This window comes from Psammomys obesus, unplaced genomic scaffold (genome assembly GCF_907164565.1).
Source record: "Psammomys obesus unplaced genomic scaffold, mPsaObe1.curated_primary_1811, whole genome shotgun sequence".
NCBI lineage: Eukaryota > Metazoa > Chordata > Mammalia > Rodentia > Muridae > Psammomys > Psammomys obesus.
Window position 1 is genome coordinate 160792 of NW_026586589.1, and position 22533 is coordinate 183324.

The 22533-nt window shown below is 51.8% G+C and overlaps 2 protein-coding genes across 2 annotated transcripts; both read left to right on the forward strand.

Annotated features, from left to right (window-relative positions):
• The first annotated feature begins 240 nt into the window (after positions 1–240).
• On the forward strand, positions 241–4936 carry Wfdc5 (WAP four-disulfide core domain 5). The gene is made up of 4 exons (XM_055602434.1): positions 241–397; positions 4161–4301; positions 4394–4534; positions 4878–4936. Exons 1-4 carry the CDS (start codon positions 313–315, stop codon positions 4880–4882), a joined length of 372 nt encoding a protein of 123 aa, XP_055458409.1. The 5' UTR covers positions 241–312; the 3' UTR covers positions 4883–4936.
• An 8071-nt stretch (positions 4937–13007) lies between these two features.
• Kcns1 (potassium voltage-gated channel modifier subfamily S member 1) lies at positions 13008–18316 on the forward strand. Its single transcript, XM_055602392.1, has 3 exons — positions 13008–13050; positions 13271–14309; positions 17080–18316. Exons 2-3 carry the CDS (start codon positions 13284–13286, stop codon positions 17545–17547), a joined length of 1494 nt encoding a protein of 497 aa, XP_055458367.1. The 5' UTR covers positions 13008–13050; positions 13271–13283; the 3' UTR covers positions 17548–18316.
• The last annotated feature ends 4217 nt before the right edge of the window (positions 18317–22533 follow it).

Sequence of the window (22533 nt, forward strand, 5' to 3'; positions counted from 1 at the left end):
CACAATACAGATGAGAAAACTGAGGCCCAGAGACAGGTAAGACTTGCCCAATACCCAGAGGCCACGTCAGCAACACAGGCAGGACTAGATCCAAATCCCTAACACAAAGAACCTCCGGTAGCTGCTTTCAACTCTTGCTCAATCCCTGCCAGACAGACATCAGGCAGGGGTGGTAGGGTGGGGCGTAGATCAGGGAAACACAAGCCACTCTAGCCCTCCTCTCCTGACTCACCTGCTCTGGCATGCCTGCGGCTGTAGGTGTTAATTTGGGGGCCTCTGGGCCCTGAGCTTAGTGGATGCCACAAGAGAAACATGAGAATCCAGAGCTCCCTCCTCCTGGTAGTCCTCCTGGCTTTGGAGACCCAGTTGCCTATGGCCTTGTGTAGGAAGAAGGGAGGTGAGTGTCATGAATCCTTTTGCTCCAGGGGCCAAGTGGTTTCTTCCTCTCTGTGGAGGGTGAGGGCTTTGGGACAGCCAGTGGTGAGTGAGGGGTGTGGGGTGTGTGTATGTGTGTGTGTGTGTGTGTGTGTGTGTGTGTGTGCCTGCCTGCCTGCCTGCCTGTCTCAGTGCTCCTAGGAGCCTGCATTTCTATCTGTACATCAGACTTTTTCATGCTTGCGTCTTCACCTGTCAATGAACTCTGCCATTTTCTCCGGTGCTCGCCTGTGCCTACATCCACATCCGAATGTTTTAAGGACACACACGCCTATTTCTGTGTACAGGTGTGCTCATGTTCTGTCTGTGCAGCCCTCTGTCTGTATACATACACTTACTGTATCCGAGCTTCTGGACATGTCTGCACCCATCCATGTGTCTCCGTGTTTCTCCGTATGGAGAAAACATTACATGATTGCTCCAACACGGCTTGTAGAAGGGACTTGAGAGTTAAGTGAGGAGTGTGGCTCCTGGGACCTGGCGTCTGATGGGAGGATCTTTGCCTTTGTCGCTCTTCTTCCTTTCTCAAGCTTCAGCCCCATTCCCACCCCTGACAAAGCTCAGATTAGCATGTTGACAGTGAGGGAGGCACAGGTGTGCTTTTTACAGGTGCCTCGGTCAGGTCAAGGCCCCTCCCCCATCCCCCTCTGAGGCTGATGTGCTTTGACCATTCCCATTTGCAGAGTTGGCCCTGCTTTGGAGAAAGGTATGGAAATGGGGGCAGAAACCCTTCCTCCAATACTGGGAAGCCTGCACGGGGTAGATGAAGAAAGCAGTTTCTGTATGGCACCCAATCCTTTTAGCCTGGAGTGTGCCTTCCTCAGAGGCACAAGTCTCTGCTTGGGACATGAGCTGTTTGGGGGAGGAGGGTGTTTGGAGACCTCAGGATGGCTAGACCTTACATTGCCTGTGATCCATCCTGTAGAGCTCTTCATTGCGACGCAGTGAGTCAGTTCTGTTTTGTCCCCATTTTACTGATAAGGAAAACCAAGGTATAGTGTTAAACCACCCACCCAAGGCTGAAGACTGAGGCGGCATCCAGTGTGGTGTCTAACTGCAGTTCTTGTGGGTCAGAAAGGCTCACCTCACCAACTCACTCCCCACGAAATGCGGTCCGTGCTTTCCTCTCGAGAATAAATGAGGCCCTGAGGGACAAGTGTCAGCTACGGCCTTAAGTGCAGCAACGGAGGGGTCTCAGGAGGGCAGCCCTGATGCCCACGCCCGGGGTGAGCTCTGGCTCCACCAGAACCTGGGCCTGCTCTATCTGGTCAGTTGTGACAGACACACTCTCACCATTACCAGTTCACATCACTCCGTCCTTCCCTGGCTTCTCTCCCATGAGACATCGGCCTGGCTCTCAGCAGAATTGCAGGCAGTGGCAGAAGGCAACAGGGCCGAGGGCAGGAAAGCCTTGGTTTGTCTCACGGGAAGCTCAGCCACTTGTGTTTATAAGAGGCCATTGCCCTCATTCAGATGTCAGGGCGGTGGCAGTTTTGTAGTTACATTTAGAGAGCTGTGTGCCAAGGGCTAGGCGTGCTCATGCGTCTGACTTCATCTGTGTAGCCAAACACATCTGTTTAACCAGGCCCGGGATGGTTGATACACAGGTACACAGGCTACACATCGGCTGTGGTGTGTGTGTGCGTGTGTCACAAGTAGGAAAGCTGTGTAGGGGGGGAAGGTTAGGCGAACAGGTCTGGAGTGACCCTCGGACCCCGCTGAACACCCTTATGTACACCCCAGGCCTTTGTGTCTCCACACTGTGGCACCTTCGGCTTGTCCCACTTAAAACGCCATCTTTCTCCATTCAGAGAAAGTTCTTGGAACCCCATTCAGTCTCGTTCTTGGAACCCAACCCCAGGGCCCTCGTCCAGCAGCTCTCCCTGCCTCTCTGCTGCAACCTACGCCGGACCAGCTGCCCCCCCACCCCCACCCCCGCCCACTACAGCTTCCACTTCCCCTATTAGAATTCAGACAGTTCCATCCGGCCCACTGTCCGAGGCACTAAATCGTGAGAGAGAGAGAGAGAGGGGGGGGGAGGGAGTTTTTCCCTTCCCAAATACCCCACATCCCTCCCTAAAGCGACCTCCCTCAGAATGTATTCCCTCCCAGGCTATGCTGCTCACTGTCCAGCAGGGGGCAGCAGTTCAGCTTAAACCATCAGTTCAAGCGCTAAAACTGACAGTACAAGAGCAAGGGGCCACCTATTATAGGCACAGCCAGTGCCCAAGAGGGAGGAAGTGGTTGACAAGAGCCAAATGCAGCTGCCTGAGCTCTAAGTAAGGAATTGGGAACTTCCGGGGGGCTTGGGTAGCTGGTGCTGGGTAGGTAGTGGGATAGAGACAGGGAGACCTTCTGGGAGAGGTGTCCCAGGGATTACATCACAGCTTCTGTGATGCTAGATTGAACTGAAGCTCTGGGACCAGCCCCATCCCTGTAGCTCAAAACAGCTAAGGCAGGACATAAAGATCAAAGGGAGCCAGACCCTGAGAGTCCTAAGCCAGGCAATTTCGGGGATAGGCTGCTCACTGTCCTTTGCAGGCCTTAACTTTTTCCTCCATAGAGGTAAGTGATTTCCAGCTTGTATGTGAAATGTCAACACGAGGAGGGGCTAGATCAATTCCACTGTAGAGCTGTTAGAGGGAAAGGTTCAAAAGCAGAGTTGACGCTTGAATCATAAGCTGTGCCGTTGGCAACAGCGCCAAGCACCACAGTGTAGATGTGCCAGGCTGGCAAGCAGCTGGCACACATGCGGCCCTGGGCCTCCCTTCAGATCCCTCTCTTTCCAATAGTCGTTGAGCCCCCAGCACCGTGCACTGCGCTACGCTCATGACGGACAGGGCGAGCAGGCAAGGAGCCTCAGCATCTAGCCAATGGGAAGAACAGACAGCCAACCAGTACTGAGCCGCGTCCCCCCCCCCCCCCCCCCCCCCCCGCCTCAGAGGAGCAGGGCCTTCTAAAGAGGTGACATTTCAACTGAGATCAGTCAACTGACCAAGCGGTCAGGGTGGAAGTCAGTACCAGGCAAAGGCAGAGCCTGGCACAGAGAGCTGGCTTGGAGCAGCTCAGGAGCCAGTGAGCAGGAGAGCAGGCGAGACAGAGAATGAGGCCAGGGGGGCGCAGGTGGGTGGGGGTAGGTTTACCCCACCTAATCTTGTCTGAGGTGGAGAATCTGTGTGTGTGTGTGTGTGTGTGTGTGTGTGTGTGTGTGTGTGCGCGCGCGCGCATGGAGAGCAGAGGACAAAGACCTAGGGTGTCATTTCTCAGGCCACCTACCTTGTTTTTGAGACTGAGCTTCTCATCCACCGAGTCAGCGAGGAGGCCAGGCTGGCTGGGTGGCAAGCCTGAGAGATCAACCCTGTCTTCACCTCTTTTGGGGCTGGGCTTGCACGCGCACAGCACACTCCCTTCTGTTCTTTTGCTGGGTTTTTGTTTGTTTAACGTGGGTTTTGGGGATCAAGCCCGGGTCCTAGCTGAGCGATCTCCATAGCCTGAGATTTTTTTTTAAATTTTATTTTTCCTATCCATTATGACACTTGAGTGCCAAAATAGCCCTAGATGTTTAAAAAAAAAAAAAGATAAAAAAACAAAACAACAACAAACAAACCTATGATGGCAAGCAAGAAGTAAGACACCGCGATATTCCATCCTGCAATTCCGAAGTCCGTGATTCTTGCCCAACCCTGAGCTGCCTCTGCTTACATGACCCGAGGGTTCTCCTGCAGACAAATCGGGGGCCTGCCCGCCGGACGACGGACCCTGCACCCAGGTGACTCCGGATCAGTGCATGAACGACCGCCAGTGTCCCTCCTCCTGGAAGTGCTGCTCCCGAGCCTGCTTCCGCCAGTGTGTCCCGAGGGTCTCCGGTAAGTGCCCACTTCACTGTACGGACCACCCAAGCCTCAAGCCCCAGGGCGTGCGGGCCCAAGCGAGACTCACCCAAGCCCCTGTATTGCAGTAAAGCTGGGCAGCTGCCCCGTGGATCAACTCCGCTGCCTCGGTCCTACGAAGCACTTGTGTAACCAAGACTCGGACTGCTCAGGCAGGAAGCGGTGCTGTGCCAGCGCCTGCGGCCGGGACTGCCGAGACCCCAGCAAAGGTGCCATCCCTGCTCCCCCTCCCGCCCCCGCTCTGGGATGTTCTTCCGGGTCAACCATCTCAGCAGGATACCTCCTTCAGAAGCAGGTCTTCCCAACGCGTGGCCACAGCTGGAGATGTAGGATGCAGTGTGGCAGGGACACGGGGCTCAGAACGAGCTGCGCCACAGAGGCCACATCCCTGAGCCGCCCTGAACATCAGTTTGCCCTTCTGAAGGAGGCTGGGGAGTCACGATGATGATCTTAGCCATCATCGGCGTTAGACTGATGGGATGTTAAATGGAGGAGTCAGGCCTAGAGCCCTGTTACAAAAGAGGGCATAACCCTTTCTTTCCCTCTCTTTAGGCTAATTCCAGCTTAAGATCTGTGGCTCTGCACCCCAGGTGTGGTTCCCACCAGGAAGAGCTTATGATGGCGGCCAGGGATCCCACCTCCCAGATCACCTCTCCGGAGACAGCTGGCCTGTTGTCCCTACCCCTACAACTCCTGCCTTCTCATCTGCCTGTCAAGGTCCACACCTTAAAGGCACCCCAAAAGCACCCTGTCCCACTGCCGTGATGAGCTTCCATCCTAGCTCAAAATCATTTTTACATCTTTCCGTAATTGTTTCCTCCACTTAAAATGCCAAGTCGGGCAACCCCTTCTCTGCGGAGCCCTGAACCCACCTTCAAGTAATCCTCCCCCACAAAATGTATGTCCAGTGGAATTTTTTTAAATATCAGTCCATCCACACGTGCTGTTCCGGTCTTCCCTGCCCCTTTAGAATCACACCAGAAGTGTATAAAGTTGTGTAAAGTGGCCCTGTCCATCTAGCTACATGATGTTTTCATTTAAATGGCTCTTTTGGGTGAAACAATTCCTTTACAAAGGATGGTGCAGGGGAGGGGAGGTATGGCCTCACTAAGGTAAATCGGATCCGAAGGATCACCGGCCAGACGCAGAATGAACTGTGAAGCCAACCGCAATGAAAGCAGTAGCTCCATTAAGTTAATCCATGCTTCATTTAAATAATATCATTAGACTCTGGCTAGATAAGGCCACCTGCCAAGGCAGAGCCTGCCTCTGTTTTAATAAATGGAGATTAACAAGGGTTAAAGAGATGTCACGGAGGCAGCGCTCTGACTTCAGACAGCTCCCTGGCAGAGTCAGGAGGAAAAAGAGAGCCTCTCACTCAGGGAGTCGATGCTGTTTCATGCTGTAGCCAAGTGCTTGCTTGGCTCACTGGGGATGCTCGCACCCAGGGAAAGGTGGCCCAGCATTTGGGGTGTCATGTATAGAGTAGGTCTGTCTCCACGGTTGGGCTGCATCTCACTTGTCTTTATTCCCCTGGGGGCGGGGGGAGGGAGAGGCTAGCCTACCATCAGGGCCTAATTGGGATTTCTTGAGTGGAGTCAGCAAGGCTCCATCCATCCTTAAACCCAAACAGCTGATTCCTGACTCTCCTTCGCTCTCTTGCTGTAGCCCCAGGCCAGTCCTTCGCCACCTCCTTTTGCAGTGTAGAAGATGGAAAGAGTCCGACTTTTTGGCTGCCACAGCCCTTTTTCCTAGATTCAAATGCCTGAATTGTTGACTCATAGTAACGGTTGCTAACAACAGGGATGCAAGGTGACACCCAGGAAAGAAGAAAGCTCTCTGGACTCAGGGACTCTCTGCGATCTTGGATATTTCTCGGCCTCCTTCTGGGCTTCAGTTTCCCAGCCCATCACATTAGCACAGAGAACACAGAGAATCCTAGTCTGTCCACCATGTCCCGTCTCTTCCAGATTCCCTAGGGGATAGTGTATGTCCCACACGTGTAATGGTTAGTTTATAAATTACCAGCTTGGCAGAATCTAGAGTTACCTGGAAGACAGGCCTCTAGACACCCCTATTGGAGATTATACTGATAGGCTAATTGATCTAGGGAAGACCCATCTTGATTGTGGGCGGGACCACCCTCCCCTAGGTATGGGATCCTGGTCTGGACAAAATGAAGCAAGTGGGCTGAGCATAGCCTGCACGTGTTCCTCATGTGATGTAACAAGCTGCTTCAGGCTCCTGCTGCCTTGACTTCTGGGCCATGAAGGACTGACTGTATCATAACAGTGAGCTGAAATGAACCCTTTCTGCCTCCCATTGCTTTTGTCAGTGCGTTGTCAGTCACGGCAACAGAAAGAGACACTAAGACAGCATCCCAGTTAATCTGGAGCCCAGCTGGGAGCCTATTGGGGTAGAACCAACAGCCACAAGGCAATATTCTTCCAGAGGCCTCCAGCCTCTGCCACAAGAAGAGCTCATTGGAAAGCCACTATCTAAAGCTGCGCTGTCTCAGACAAGCCTCACACTTGGTGGGGGGTGGAGGGGCTATTTGTGGTAGGAAGTGTCGAAGGCCTATCAGGTAGCTTTCGTTGTTCCCTGTTTCACATATGAAGAGAACTGAGGTACAAAGAGGTTAATTTGGACAAAGTCAAAACAGTTGTACATACTAGAGCTGTTCAACCCCGAACAGTTGGGACCCAATTCTTTATCGCCCTATTAAGCAGTTACAGTAGGTCTTTGAAAAGTTGGTCCTTCCAGCCTTAACAACAGTGTCCACAGATGGGAAAAAAAAAGAGAGAGAGAGAGAGAGAGAGAGAGACTCATGCTATCCAAAGAAGGCTGTGTGGACAGGCTCGATCAGACACATTGGAAGCCGTCGGTTCACACCGGACTGCCGTGGGTTTCGTTCTGGAGGGAGAAGAGGATGAACATTCTGAGGCTTGGTAAGGACGCTCCCACATAAACCAATTAAAATTTGGAGGCCAGCAGTCCCACCCATGGCTCTTGAGGGCTTCCAAATTCTGAGTTAGGTCCCTGGAGTGACACAGGGTGCCAGGTCAGAGGCTGCAGCTTTTCTGACTACAGAGGGAATATCCACACAGCCCCTCTGCTCCGGTTCCTGGCTCACTCACCATCCTTCGTGGAGACTAGCCTTGTCTATGCAAGTGTCTCCTCAGTTCTCAGCTGCCAAACTCCTGCTACAAAGGCCTGGGGCGGGGCTGGGAGTAGTGGGAGGATACGGGAGGCCACAAGAGGCCTAATTCACCCTGGAAGCCGAAGCCCTGAGATTTAGTAGGAGTGAGAAAGTGTGACAGTAATCACCCATTCTCCCCTCCTTCCTTTTCAGCAATAGTGTCTCTGGTTAGAAATATCGTCCACACTGCTCAGCTAGCTATTGGAATGCTTATGACACTCCACAAAGTTCCCAGGCCAACATAAAGGCAGAACCATGAAATGTTAGTTCAGCCACAACTGTATATTTGTGTACTTTAGTAACATTCTATAACAATTTAAAAAGGTAAATGAACTTAAACATTTTTTTTTCCTCTTGCTTTCCTTCCAGCTAGAGATGTCCAAGAGGCTCAAGACTGGCCAGTCAGAAGCAGGAATCAGTCCATTGGGCAGGCCTTCCTAGGAAGCCATTGTTTTTCCCACTAATGAGACAAGGTCAGCCTTTTGCTCCTCCCCGAGGAACCCTTCACACTTCCTGGAAGGTGGCTGCTACACCTGCAACCTGGAGACCTGTCGTGGGCCCCCCAGTGAGAATTCTGGTAGAGAGAGTCATTTGCTGGTTCTGACTTAGAAGTGTTCCCTCGGGGGCTGAGAAGTAACCGGGAAAGAGAGGAGGCTCGTGAGAGTGAGACAATGGGAAGGTCCACAGGGCAACTGCGGGAGCAAGCGTAGCTCTCCCTTCGCCTCTCCCCTTGCTAGCCACACAAGGCTTTGGCAGCCTGGGCAAAGGTTTAACAAACAGCCACAGACTGTAGCTTTGTCCAAAGGAAAAACACCCCAGGAGCCAGTGTGCACAGAAGGCTAATGAAGCCTCAACCGTCCCATGATCCTATGCACAGAGCACCAGCAGCACCCCCTCCGGGGATGAAGGCTCCACCAGAGAGTGGAGGAGGGAGTCAGAAGGAGCTGATCTTCAGCGCCCACCCGCCACTCAGGAGCAGCTGCAGCTGCTGTGTCCTACTGTAAAAGACAAGCTCTTCTCTAGTGAAGCCGCTTGGAATCCATTTCCGTTCCCGCAGCTAACTGAGCCTGAGACAGTAAAAGCGCGAAAAGTTATTTGTGGGGATGGCACAGCATGTGCTCACCCACTCTGAAATCCGGAAGAAAGATACTGTTCCCACTTTGCACGTAAGGAAGAGAAACAACCAAGAAGAGACGCTTGGCCCAAGGTCACACAGGAATCCAGGGGCAAAGGCCTTATCTATTGCTGGGTAACGAATTGGGTTACTAATTGCACTAATGAAGTGGGTTAATCAATGCACAGTTATTAGGTCATGGTTTCCTTGGGTTAGGAAACCCAGCACAGGTCCTGTGCTTCCTGGGGCTACAGCCGCATGTTGGCCTAGAAGGGCATGTTATCTGAGCCTCAGCTGGAGAAGGCTCTGTTAGCAAGCGTTTGCTGGCAGCATTTCAGCTCCGTGAAGGCGCAGGAACCAAATACCCAGCTGCCAGTGGCCAGTCACCCTCAATTCCATAACCTTCCGGCCCGGTAACTTGCTTCAGGAAAGCCAAAAGAAAATTCTAACTTTACACAATCTAATCACAGAAGGAATGGGTCATCATCACACTTTAGAAGCAAACCAGTAAGTCACACACCCAAACACACAGGCTCAAGCATACACTCATACTAACACATATACATGCATGTATATTAACACACTCAAGAATACACTCTCACACATGCTAACACACACTCACAAACACAGACATTAACACACAACATACATACACAAATACACGCATACACTAACAGCAGACACACATACATGCTAGTACACATATGCACACACACACACACTCAAGCACACACGAATCAGTACAGAGTGTAGCTATGCCATTCACATACTCCTGATCTAAAGAAACAGTAGGATGACAAATTTGTAAGGTTGGGAGCTGCCAAAATTATGGTAATTTGTAACACATTTTACAAAAAAAAAAAACAAAAAACCATAAAAAAAAACATCAAAAAAAAAAAAAAAAAAAAAAAACTAGTATACTGCATTTTGAAGACTTTAGACCAAAAGTGAATATAGAAAATATCTCGCTAATACTTTCTCTAGTGATATCATGTTAAAATTATATCTGGAATATATTAGATTAAATAAAATACATTTTTCCCAAAAAAATCATCTGTATCTTTTTTTTTTTAAAGATGTTTGTTTAGTATATGGGTGCTTTGTCTTCCTGTTTTGTCTACACACCGGAAGAGGGCATCAGCTCCCATGGGACTATAGTTAGAGACAGTTGTGAGCTGCCATGTGGGTAATGGGAATTGAACCTAAGTTTCCTGGAAGAGCAGCCAGTGCTTCTAACTGCTGAGCCATCTCTCCAGCCCTCCCCTCCCTTTTGTAAGGCACTATCAGAACGAAAAGTCTCAGCTGGCCTGGAACTTTCTATTCAACCAAGGATGACCTTGAACCTCTGATCCTCCCCAAACACACACACACACACCTCCCTGACTGCTGTGATTATAGCTATAAACCCCAGTGCCTGGTGTGCTTGCAGTACTGGGGTTCAACCCCGGGGCTTCATGCCCAACAGGCAAGCAATGCCACTGAGCCTCATTCTCAGTTCATAACTTGTAAATGGCATAGGTGGGTCCGATCGTATCCGTTGTGCACTTGGTGCTAACTTCAGCCACGTGACCCTGAGAGAGTCCTCGTGCTTCTCAGGCCTTACACATCCAGCTCAGGAACACCACCCAACTCACGGGTTGAGATGGCAATGATTCGGGCCTGTGTTGACCCAAGGGAGGGGCTTAGTGGGTATTTGTGAGCACTGTTATGAGTGAAAGAGCACACACAGCAGCCTTCCAAGAAATGCTGGGGCAGGGTGAGGGTTCTTTAAGTTTTCAGCACTGTTGTCTCTGCCGGCAGGCAGTCCTCCTGAAAGGAAGTAATCAGGATTCTCCCACGGAGTGGGAGTTCTGAGCCTCCGGGACAGAAGGATGGGTTTCCGGCTTCACGACTCACTTGGAAAAAGAGAGTGCACTAGAGCCTACCCAGGCACAGCCTGGGGTCTACCAGGAAATGAAGCACCCTCCCCCGCCTCCTAACTCAGACCCCCACAGTACCGAGCCAGTACTTGGGCGGCACCTATAAAACCAGAAGCTGAAGACCTTATCGCTGCAAGTTTGTGTCAAACGTGACTGGGCTTAAGTCCTTTGAAACAGTGCCTGGCACATATTAATCACTAAATTAAGCAAATTGTGGTCGCTGCCATTCCTGGGCCAGAGGTTAAAACCTTTCTCCAAAGGTGTCCCCGTTTCCTAGCCGTCCCATCCTTCCAGGCTCTGACTTTGAAAGATGCCCCCATCCATCCCAGGCAAGAATAGAAACCACCGCCTCCGGCCGCCCGCGGCCTCCCTCCCTCCCCCGGCAGCAATCGATGCGGCCTCAGCCGCGGGGGACGGGAACACAGGAAAGGAGGGGGCCTCGGGGCCTCCGCAGTAGTGAGGCGCAGCGGGGCAGAAAAGAGCTTGGGGGACAGGCGCGCTGGATCCTCGGAGGCCAGGACAGGTAAGGAGCCTCCCTCAGGGAGGGGCGTGGCTGGGGGGGGGGAATGTTGCCTGCGGATCCCTGGTGCTGGAGTCCGTTCTAGGAGACCTCCAAGGAGGGACAGCATGACAGGGTTGGCCTCGCTTGCACAGTCTGTGAAATGGGATTCAGAAAACCTGGGTGGTGTTAGGATGAAACTGCGCTGTGTGTGAGGAGCCCCGGGAAGCGGCCGGCCAGCAGGGGTGCTCACAAAAAGTATCAAGAGTGCTGAACCAGTCCCCTGAGAGGCCCGCGGACAGTCTGTGCGATCCTGAGTAAACCACCCAGTGTTTCTGACTGACGGGGAGTCTTAACAAGAAATGTTTGTGGAATTAATTACCTCAATTCATAGAGCGGGGAAATGAGTGGCAGATGTGGGCAGGGAGGATGCTCCAAATGGAGCTTCTAATGGGCGACAGAAGTGAACTGCTCAGTGCTGGGCCAGGGACTGCACTACCGCAAACATCGGGGCCTGTTTAATCCTCAGAGTCTCTCCAGGGCAACTCCAGACTGCAGAGGGAATCAGCAGCTCAGAGAGGGCAACGGGTCCCCTCAGGTCAACAGCTAGCAGCGGCAGAATTTGAACTCAGAGCTGATAAAAAGAAAAGAATGAATGGGAGTTTGATGTTTACTGAGCACCCAGTGTGTGCCAGGGACTTTGCACGTATTCTCATAACAGTTCATCCACAGTGTTGTGCTATTCCTTCTGGATAGGAGGGCTAATGTACCCAGAGCCAGCAGACTGGCCTGGGTTAGCACAGGAGCCAAGCTAAGGATAGAATCGCAAGCCACCTAGCGTGAGTGAAGGACATCTGGGCTCATATGCCCTCCATCCCCATCCCCTGGAAGAAGGCATCACTGACCCCTCGGTACAGGAGGGATTGCACAGTTCTTGGGGCAGAAGTGAGCCCCCAGGGGCCAGGGGCCAGCGGGAAAATCTAGCATTTCTGGAGTATCCACCGAAGTCAGACAGCTTCCATAAACCGTCTTAGCCCTCGGCTATCCCTGGAATGCATGCTCTTGTCTGCATTGTGTATTCTGCAGGAAAGATGTGGAGAAGAAACAGTTTAGTCAAGGGACAGGACAGTTAAGGGTAAAGTTACATTCCGCCTCGCCTGACTCCGGTAGACAAGGACCTGGGTGGATAATTAGACAAAGCGAGCCTGGAAAAGATACTGGGCCACACAACCACTTTACCCCCGTTTCCAAGTGGATATTCTGATCTCTGCTGGCAAGGTTAAGAGGAAATAAGTGACTGCTAAGACAATGCAGAGACAAGGTTTAAGGTCGGGTCTGAAGGACACCGCAGGTGTTTCTCACGTAAGTCTAGTCCAGTAGTTCTCCAACTGGACCACGCGTCACAGCCACCCTCCAGGCCTCTCAAAACAAACCGGCCAGGTGGGCTGGCGCCTGTCTAGAATCTCAACACTCAGGAGACTGGGGACAAGGATCAAAAGGCTGATGTCGGCCTCAGTGGGCTGCATGGTGAGATCCTGTCTCCAAATACACACACATACTTACATACATAACATACATACATACATAAATACATACACACACAATATGAAACATACATACATACATACATAAATACATACATACACACAATATGAAAACAGAGTGCAGCCTCCCACCTCAGGGCTTCTGAGTCGTCAAAATCAGGGCAGGCTAAGACTCTGCTGCATCCTTGGCCAAGTCCTGTGATGGGGATTCTCCTAGTCCTTGGAACACCCTCTGGGAATCAGGAGTCTCAGCTGACTTTCTTAATAGTCCTAGGTAGTACGCCTTAACCAATCCCATCTACGGAGGAGGATCCTGAGGTTGAGAAGAGCCACCGCAGACATCTGGCTTCCTAAATCCAAGCTTGGCCTGGAAAAGGAGAGATGTCCTACCCTGGCCCCTAGCAGACGCCAGGCGACCCCACCATCCCATCGCTTCTATAGCCCTGCCAGGTAGGCCTCCCCATTTGCTGTGCCTGGAGGAAATAAACTGGGAGTGGGGAGGATGATTTAGTCAGTCACCCCGTCTGGGGGTCAAGGGTATTCAGACCCAGGTCTGACTTGAGTTCGGGGTGGGGGGTGCATTCGACATCTGGGCCCCTGCTCCATGCCTGGCGTTTCACAGTCTCCAGCACCCTGCGTGGTGGATGGAGCCTGGGATTTTAATCCACAGGCACACTGTAGCCATGGTGAGCGAGTCCCCGGGTCCAGGCTCCCGGGTCCCCTGGCGGCCAAGAGACGAGGCCCTGCGTGTGAACGTGGGCGGAGTGCGGAGGCTGCTGAGCGCGCGCGCCCTAGCGCGCTTCCCGGGCACGCGGCTAGGCCGCCTGCAGGCAGCGGCGTCCGAGGAGCAGGCGCGGCGCCTGTGCGACGACTACGACGCGGCGGCGCGCGAGTTCTACTTCGATCGGCACCCGGGCTTCTTCCTGGGCCTGCTGCACTTCTACCGCACCGGCCACCTGCACGTGCTGGACGAGCTGTGCGTCTTCGCCTTCGGCCAGGAGGCCGACTACTGGGGCCTGGGCGAGAACGCGCTGGCCGCCTGCTGCCGCGCGCGCTACCTGGAGCGGCGGGTGGCGCGGCCCCGCGCCTGGGACGAGGACAGCGACGCGCCGAGCAGCGTGGACCCGTGTCCCGACGAGATCTCCGACGTGCAGCGGGAGCTGGCACGCTATGGCGCGGCCCGCTGTGGCCGCCTGCGTCGTCGTCTCTGGCTCACCATGGAGAACCCCGGCTACTCGCTGCCCAGCAAGCTCTTCAGCTGCGTGTCCATCGGCGTGGTGCTCGCCTCCATCGCGGCCATGTGCATCCACAGCCTGCCGGAGTACCAAGCCCGGGAGGCGGCGGCCGCGGTGGCGGCGGTGGCCGCGGGTCGCAGCGCCGAGGACGTGCGCGACGACCCCGTGCTGCGCCGCCTGGAGTACTTCTGCATCGCCTGGTTCAGCTTCGAGGTGTCCTCCCGCCTGCTGCTGGCGCCCAGCCCGCGCAACTTCTTCTGCCACCCGCTCAACCTCATCGATATTGTGTCCGTGCTGCCCTTCTATCTCACGCTGCTGGCGGGTGCGGCGCTCGGTGACCGGCGTGGAGCCAGCGGGGAGGAACTCGGAGACCTGGGCAAAGTGGTCCAAGTGTTCCGCCTCATGCGCATCTTCCGCGTGCTCAAGCTGGCGCGCCACTCCACGGGTCTGCGCTCGCTGGGCGCCACGCTCAAGGTAGGACGCGGTTGAGGCCGGGTTGGGGCAGAGGGAGGATGCAGAGCAGGGTGCGTTAACTGAGGCATGTATAGCCTAGCCACATCCAGGTGCCCTGTGGAATGGGTGCCACCCTTGAACCAGGCATAAGTCAGGAGGCCAAGATTCAGCTCCATGCAACCCCACAGCTCTTTAGAGAAGGCCTTGGGAGTCGTGACTCGGTTAAGAGTCTTCTTAACTGATCCTCTTCCAAAGGATCCAGGTTCTGTTCCTAGCACCCAGAAGTCAGCTCACAACCACCTGAAACTTCAGTTCCAGGGGATCCGGTGCCCCCTTCTGGCTTCCGTGGGCACTGCACCCATGTGCACAAATACGCATGAGGCAAAACACCCCTTCACATAAATAAAAACAAGTCTCAAAAAGAAAAAAGAAGGGCGGGAGAGATGGCTCAGCAGTTAAGAGCACTGAATGTTCTTCCAGAGGACCGGGGTTCAAGTCCCAGCACCCACATGGCAGCTCACAACTGCCTGTAACTCCAAGATCTGATACTCACAGACATACACACAGGCAAAACACCAATGCACATAAAATAAAAATAAATTAAATTTAAAAAAAAAGAACCTACTAAAAAAAAAAAAAGAAAGAAAAAAGAAGGGCTTAGAGCAGTTCCCAGCCTTCCTAACGCTGCGACCCCTCAATACAGCTCCTCGTGTTGTGGTGACTCCAAACCATAAAATTATTTTTCTTGCTACTTATATTACATAACTGTAATCTTGCTACTGTCCTGAGTCGTAAATATTTTGGGAGAAAGGCTTGTCAAAGGGATCGCGACCCAAAGGGTTGAGAATCATTGACTTAGCACTAACTGTATTTCCCCAGGAGAATAAAGAAAAATGTGTGTGTGTGTGTGTGTGCGCGCGCACACACACACGAATACAGAAAACAAAACGGAGTGAACCATAGCGCTGGAGAGATAGCTCAGTGGTTAAGAGCAGTGGTACAGCTTTTGCAGAGGACCCGAATTTGGTTTTCAGCACCCACATCAGGCTGCTAATGATCACTTTTGGCTGCAGCTCCAGTGGACCCCAGCACCTCTGCGGGCACCCAGACACACGTGCCTGCATATACAGGCACACAAAGTTACACATGCATGTAATTTTAAATAACTCTTTTAACAATTAAAGTGAACCACTATTGTCTACTTTCCTCCACCCCCCCCCCAAAAAAAAAAAAAAAAAAACAAAAACAGAAACAAGGAAGAGAGGGAAGGGCTTTTTGATGTGTCTATCAAATATCACATAGACCACAGTGCCAAGCAATCGGCAGAGCAGGAATGTGCCTTTCTTCTGGCGTCATCGGAAGGCAGAGGTAGTCACAGGTCACTCTTCGCCTCGGAGCAGCTAACAGCTTACTGGACACAGAATGAGTGTTCCCTGCCAGTTTCACATCCATTATTGATTAGTCCTTAGGACAGCCTCCTCCGGAAGATGCTATAATTTATTTTCTTCCCGTAAATGAAGATCCTGGGGTGGCTAGGCTGAGTCTTATAAGCCTGGTTGCAGTTTATTGACCACGGGCCCCGCCCAGGGGGTTGAAATCAGCATGGTTCAGAGAAGGAGGCAATGTGAGCAACTTGTACCAGGGTCTGCTAAGGAAGCAGAGTGAATGTCGGCAGAGCAGAGACAGAAGGAAGAGACAGCCGTGGGTTTGAGGTGCTGAAGGACATGAACTCTGGACCCCCCCTTTTTTTTTTCCTTTTCTTTGTTCCAAGGGCTTGGGGGAGCTTGTGAAGGGCTTGTATTGTCACTGCTTCATAGATAGGGAGACTGAGGTTCTAGGAGGCAGCAGTACAGGGACATATGTTATCCAGATCCCTTTAATTCAGAACCACCCTAGGGAAGAACCTCACACTCCCCAAGCCTTGCTTCTTGGCAAAGAATCAGAGCTTGGGGCAAGGAGGGAGAAGAAGAATAGCCAGGGCTATCAGAGTCAAGACATGGGTATGACATAGTCTGGGGTGGGGTGGGGGACCTGCCATCAAAAGCCTCCCCAACACTCAGAAGCACGCCAGGAAGGCAGACTCTCTGGCTGTAACCCCAGACTTACTTGACTGGGTTCAAGCTTTTAAACTGAGCCCTACATAATTACCGTCTGAGAGATGCTGCTGCACAAGGGGCCCTCAGCATTGACATCATTTGAGGACAGGTAATTCTTCATCGGGGAGGGGAGTGTTCTGTAAGATGGTAAGCCTTATCCCTGGCCAGCATGCATGCCAGCCTGTTCCCACTGTGACAACCAAATATGTCTCCATCCCTGGTAGGCGGGGGGGGGGGGGGGGGGGGCAGAATTGCCATGTTTAAGAGCCAGGTGCCCAAATACAAGTGTAGCCTTTAGCTTTAGATGGTTTAAGGAACTCATGTCCGCTCAGTTTGCTTGAGGGGCAGACAATATTTTTGCACTTGTCAGAAATATTACAGAGCAGTTCAAATCATGAAAACAATTCCTTGTGTTATGACATATAACTGTGATCCTCTTGGTTCTGTGAGAGCATAAAAACCATCATGACCCAAATTACTGAGGCCAAGCCTGCACCATGTACACAGAAATCAGGCCTGTGATCAATTGCAGGAAGGCTTGTTGCTTACTGTATTTGGAAGAAAGTTGGGATCTTGGCACAATTTCTCGCATTCGATGTTGGACTTCCCTTTCTATTCTGTGAGCCTCCGTTTCTCCTGACACTAGGTTTGTAAGTCCAGGGAGCTCTGACTCGGGCTCATGCATTTTCTTTCAGCACAGCTACCGTGAGGTGGGCATCTTACTGCTGTACCTGGCCGTGGGCGTGTCAGTGTTCTCGGGTGTGGCCTACACAGCTGAAGAAGAAAACGTGGGCTTCGACACAATCCCTGCCTGCTGGTGGTGGGGCACCGTGAGCATGACCACAGTGGGCTATGGGGATGTGGTGCCAGAGACTGTGGCTGGCAAGCTGGCGGCCTCGGGCTGCATCCTCGGGGGCATCTTGGTGGTCGCGCTCCCCATCACCATCATCTTCAACAAGTTTTCCCACTTCTACCGGCGCCAGAAGGCCCTGGAGGCGGCGGTGCGGAGCAGCGGCCAGCGGGAGTTTGAGGACTTGCTGAGCAGTGTTGACGGGGTGTCCGACGTGTCTCTGGAAACGTCCCGAGAGACTTCTCAGGAGGGGCGCTCTACAGACCTGGAGACCCAGGCCCCCGGTGAGCCTGCTCAATCTCAGAGTTATTAAAACTTTGCATCCCCTCCCCCACGGCCTTGGATTGCGCTCACATAGAGCAGAGCCCTCCACTGCTTCCGTTCCGCATGGGAGTCATCCACCTGAGCAATGTAGGGGCCAACGATCTTTCTCGAAAACCCCAGGGCAGGATAGTACCGCCCTAACGTTCCCGGAGCCCCCGCAACAACCTCCCCGGAAGTAGGTGTGCACCAAGAGGAGGAAGAGGGCGGCCTCTGCACAAGCCTTTAGCCCTGTGCTGGCAGATAATTATCCCCATTTCACAGATGAGGGAAGTGAAGCTCACCTGAATGTCACAGAACCTCTGTGAAGAAGTCAGCTTTTAGCAAAGTCTGGGAAAGGAGCTGGGGGCGGAATCCTTGGACAATCTGTAGCATCAATAGCACAATTACCTTCCACACCCACTTCCCAGGACTGATTTATAGAGAAAACCTGAACAGACCCTTCTGGGACCACGACCCAGCTCTATACCTGCTATGGGAGAGGCGGCCAACCCCTATTCCCAGAACTCAATTCTAGCCAATCACTCACAACTTGTGACCCAGGGAAATTCCTGAGGAGGCTCTGCCTTACAGCCAGCTCAGCTCTGAACTGTTGACGGCAGAGGGCTGCTTTGCATGTTCCTGTCCTGTTTGGTTTTTTCCCCAACTTGACACAAGCTAAACTTACCTGGGAAGAGGAATCTCAGTTGAGAAAACACCTCCATCAGGTTGCCTGTAGGCAAGCTTGTGGGATAGTATCTTGGTTAATGATTAATATGGGCAGGCCCAGCCCACTATGGGTGGTACCAGCCCTAGGCAGGTGGTCCTGGGGTTTGTAAGAAAGCAAACTGAACAAGTCATTGGAGCAAGCCAGTAAGCAGTGTTCCTCCATGATCTCTGCTTCAGCTCCTGCCTTGCACTCCTACCTTGGCATTCCTCAGTAGACTATGACCTGGGATACATAAGCCAAATAAACCCTTTCCTCTCCAGTTGCTTGTGGTCATGATTTTTATTATGGCAATACAAACCTGCCTACCATAGCTCCCATCCCACCCTTAAAGGGCCCTGTCATACTTGATGGAGGCAAGTCTTTTATACCCTCCTGCCAAACCTGCTCTTTGGCTGAACAAGTTGGGAAGGGGTCCTGCCTTCCACCCCCTCTTACATGCTGTGGCTAAGCACCCATTTCTATATCATTGGGGTCTCCTGGGGCCCTATCTGTTTCATCACCCTGGCTCATCCCTGGGGCAGGGCAGATATTTGGTGAATATTGTCCAGACTGAGCAATTGCTACAGCCTACTGGGAAGCAGGCCCTCGGAGGAAAGAGGAAATGGACAGAGACCTTGCTCTTGAAAGGGTGTGAACAACACTGAGAAGGAAACCCACTGGGCAGTCTATCCCCAGCCCTTCTTGGTTTGGGGACCTTTAACAATGACTTCATCATGGTTCTTCACGCTCCCATGTAACAGATCATTATTGGGAGAGTCCCAAGCTGAGGCTTCCCTTGGGTCCTCAGACATGTTTTCTTTAAATGAATGGTAACTTTAGTGCATTTTAGACATTTTTCCAATACCTTTGGAGGAAGAATGCACTCTCCAATTTCCCATAGCTTCTCCTCTCTCTCCTCCTCTCCTGTTCCACACTGACCCAACCCTGTCGGATTTGCCTTGACTGCTGGGTACCTGTTTACCAGGTTCAGGAGATTGTCATGGTAGAGAACACAGAAGGCCCTATACTAACAAGGGAACTAGTCAGGGAGACAGACCCAGATGTGATAGTGACAGTCATGATAGTTAACTAAGTAGGTAGGAAGCCATGAGCTACCAAAATCCGTGGCCTGAAACCATCGGAGAATGCTTTCCTGAGTGACAGTCTAACCAGCTATAATAAGGATAAATAACAATTAGAAAAAAAAGGGGGAAGGGGGTTCCAGGGAGGAATATTCCAAACAGAGTACACAACAGACGCTCAACACATGCATTCCCAGCCTCCAGGCTGCAGCCGAGACAGGCGCTAAGCCAAAGAGCCTCTCGGGAGCTCACCATGCTCATCTCTCCTGCGTATTCACCTCCTAACATCTGTGTCCAGCTGTGCCCAGATGAGGGACAGACTGGAGAGCCTCCCACACCCTTCTCTGTCCTGGCTGAGCACACATCCAGACTCACTGATCCTCCAGACAAGACTGTGAACGTGGTATGGGGACAGATCAGGGAGAGCCGTCTGGCTGGAGTCTGCTGTAGGTTCTGTGCCGACCAAGCATAAATGTATTGGCTCCCTCCCACACCAGCGGGTTGGTGGACAGTTACACAGAGATCCCAAACACCTGCCTCTGCTAGCCTACAGCTGACTGCCTGATTTGTTCTGAGTGCTGGGGGAAGGAAGGTGGGCAATCAATAAAATGGAATGATTCATGATCCACATCCTCAGAGGCTTTGTCTGTGGCAGTGCCCGCCAGAACCATTTTCACGTGACAAGAATCCTGTTGGAATTAACATCGCTAGAAAGTATAACTCGCCAGGCTTTGAGGCACAGGCCTAGAACCCCAGTGACTAGGGAGGCTGAGAAAGATCTCAGGGTCTGGGCTCCAAAGTGAGTTCAAGGTCAGCCTAGGCAATTTAAGTGCGATCCTGTTTCAGAATTAAAAGGGCTGAGATTGTAGGTTAGTGAGAGGGCACTTGTTTAGCATACATGAGACCCAGGGTTCAGTTTCCAGCAACACAGAAAAAAGTCAAATAATCAAACAATGAAAACTGTGAGTGACAACAAGTATGAGCCTTCATACTGGCTTAAGCAAAAGCAAATGAACAGGAAGGTATGTACATTTTCAGTGGTTCTGTAACAAATTATTACAAAGTTGGTGGCTTAAAAAAGAACACGTTCTTACTTAGCTCCCAAAGCCAAAAAGTCCAAAATGAAGGTGTTAGCAGACTCTGTTTCTGGGACCTTCGGGAGGAGAGCACAAACCTCGCTCACAGCTCTTGGCCTTTGGCATTCCTCCCGTGCTGCCCCTGCCATAGCATCACATTTTCCACTGTGTATTACATTTCCCCAGACCTTTCTCCTGTAAAGATACTTGAGGTGGCATTTATGGCCCATGGGGGTGGTCCAAGATGATATCATCTCAAGATCCTTTGAACCACAATTCCAAGGAAGACCCACATACTGAGTAAGGTGACACTTACAGGTTCCAAAGATTTGTGTGAGGATGCTGGAGGCGACCATCCAAGAATACATCAAATTCACCCAGTCGAAGGAAAACCTGACAAGGCCTGAGGCAACAGACCAATGGGGAGAGTTCTGGGAAGCCCAGCAACAGCCCAGAATCCTTTGTCTGGAGATATTGCCTTCCAAACATTCACCTCTAACAACCTTCTGTGCCCTTGTGTGTATGTGTGTGTGTGTGTGTTGGGAATGGGGTGTATTGAGAAACCCAAGGTTGGAATGTAGTAGACACCTGTTACTTTTGTCCCTTCTTTAAGTGACAACACATGGCCATGTCTTGGAATTATTCATTTTGTTCCATCTGTTGCACTTATAAAGCCGGCACTCTGCCCTCCAGCCCCACCAAGAAAAAAGCAGATGACTCAGCCAAACCCCCATCCTTCCTGGATCTGTAGGAAGATGATGCAGGAGAGTGGGTCTGCAGATGCTTCAATGGTTAAGAGCACTTGCTTCTATTCCAGAGGACCCAAATTCGGTTCCCAGTGCCCAAGGTAGGTAGCTCACAAGTGCCTGTAACTCCAGCTCTGGGGAATCCAACACACACACACCCAGGCACAGTCACATACCCTTGCTGGCACACATGCTCACACAGATATTCTTCCCATACACTCTTTCATATATGTTTCTACATAAGGAAACTGTCACACGTAACCCAAACACTGATCTCTCTCTAAAGGGAAGACACCCCAAAGCCATGTCCTGTTGGATGGATCCAGCTTGTAGGTTCATTCACCCTTCTACTAGTGCCACTTTTTCTACTTCAATCTGTAAACAGTAAGAGCTGTTACCGGGTGCTCTGTGTATGAGACTGGAGGAGGGATGGAGATGAAAAGACAATGCGAGGAAGACATCACAGCTTTGTCCCATTGCTGCAATGTGCAGTGGCTGCTGCTGGCACTGGGAATATGTTCTATTTGCCGTGTCATGGTCACCCTGCCTTTGGCTGGCACTTCAGATGGTTGAGATTCACTATTTGAGAGTGGCCTAACCCTTTATTCCTAGAGAATCTGAACCCTTAAAGTGCTAGGAACAAGAAGATGCCTCAGGGAAGTCCCGATGTTGCACAAAGTCCCTTATGCCTTTTCTCTGGGTAGCTGTAATGGAATTTCCCCTTGATGGCATAGCTGGTTACCCAGGACAGCACTGTAACTAACTCCCTTTACTCTTGTGTTCCTGGGGATATGTTCAGAAATGCCCAAGTGACAGACTCAGTCTCCAATTCAGGGAATTCATTGCTGTACCCATTAGGGAAGCATTCTGATGATGGGCACCGAAGCCTTGAAGCTTGCAAAATTCAAGCCTTGAAGACAGGCGGCAGTGGATCTGCAAGTGGGTTGTGGTGCTCCATTGGAAGACAGACATACAATGCCCCAACCACAACCAGTGTACATCAAGGGTCCACTTGAGCCCTGCCCGGTGAGCTCATGGCCACACTTGGTGTTCGAGTCCTTGCCAGGCACCCTTGACTTTCTGTCTGGGTGGAGGACACAGTGCCCAGTGTACAGTGGGGCACCTTTGGGCGCAAGGTTACTTGATATCCGTATTTAGCCTGATGTCCATCCTCAAAGCCCAACAGCAGAAACTGACCAGAGCCTTTGCATGAGGAGAGTATGTACCTTTCACAAAGTGGGAGGTAAATGCAGTGTGCATCCGTGAAATTCTATCATTGCCCTCTCTTTCTCGCCTCTCCCCTTCCCTCCCTTCCTCCCCTCTTTCTGGTGCTTGCGGAGGTAACACATGTGTGTGCATATGGAGACCAGAGGTTGATGTCATGTG

Bases quoted from the DNA above. Each gene is read 5' to 3' on its own strand.
- Wfdc5 (XM_055602434.1), top strand. From the start codon at position 313: ATGAGAATCCAGAGCTCCCTCCTCCTGGTAGTCCTCCTGGCTTTGGAG. The intron at 398-4,160 runs GTGAGTGTCATG...GTTCTCCTGCAG, and splicing joins CTTGTGTAGGAAGAAGGGAG to ACAAATCGGGGGCCTGCCCG. The intron at 4,302-4,393 runs GTAAGTGCCCAC...CCTGTATTGCAG, and splicing joins GTGTGTCCCGAGGGTCTCCG to TAAAGCTGGGCAGCTGCCCC.
- Kcns1 (XM_055602392.1), top strand. From the start codon at position 13,284: ATGGTGAGCGAGTCCCCGGGTCCAGGCTCCCGGGTCCCCTGGCGGCCA. The intron at 14,310-17,079 runs GTAGGACGCGGT...ATTTTCTTTCAG, and splicing joins CGCTGGGCGCCACGCTCAAG to CACAGCTACCGTGAGGTGGG.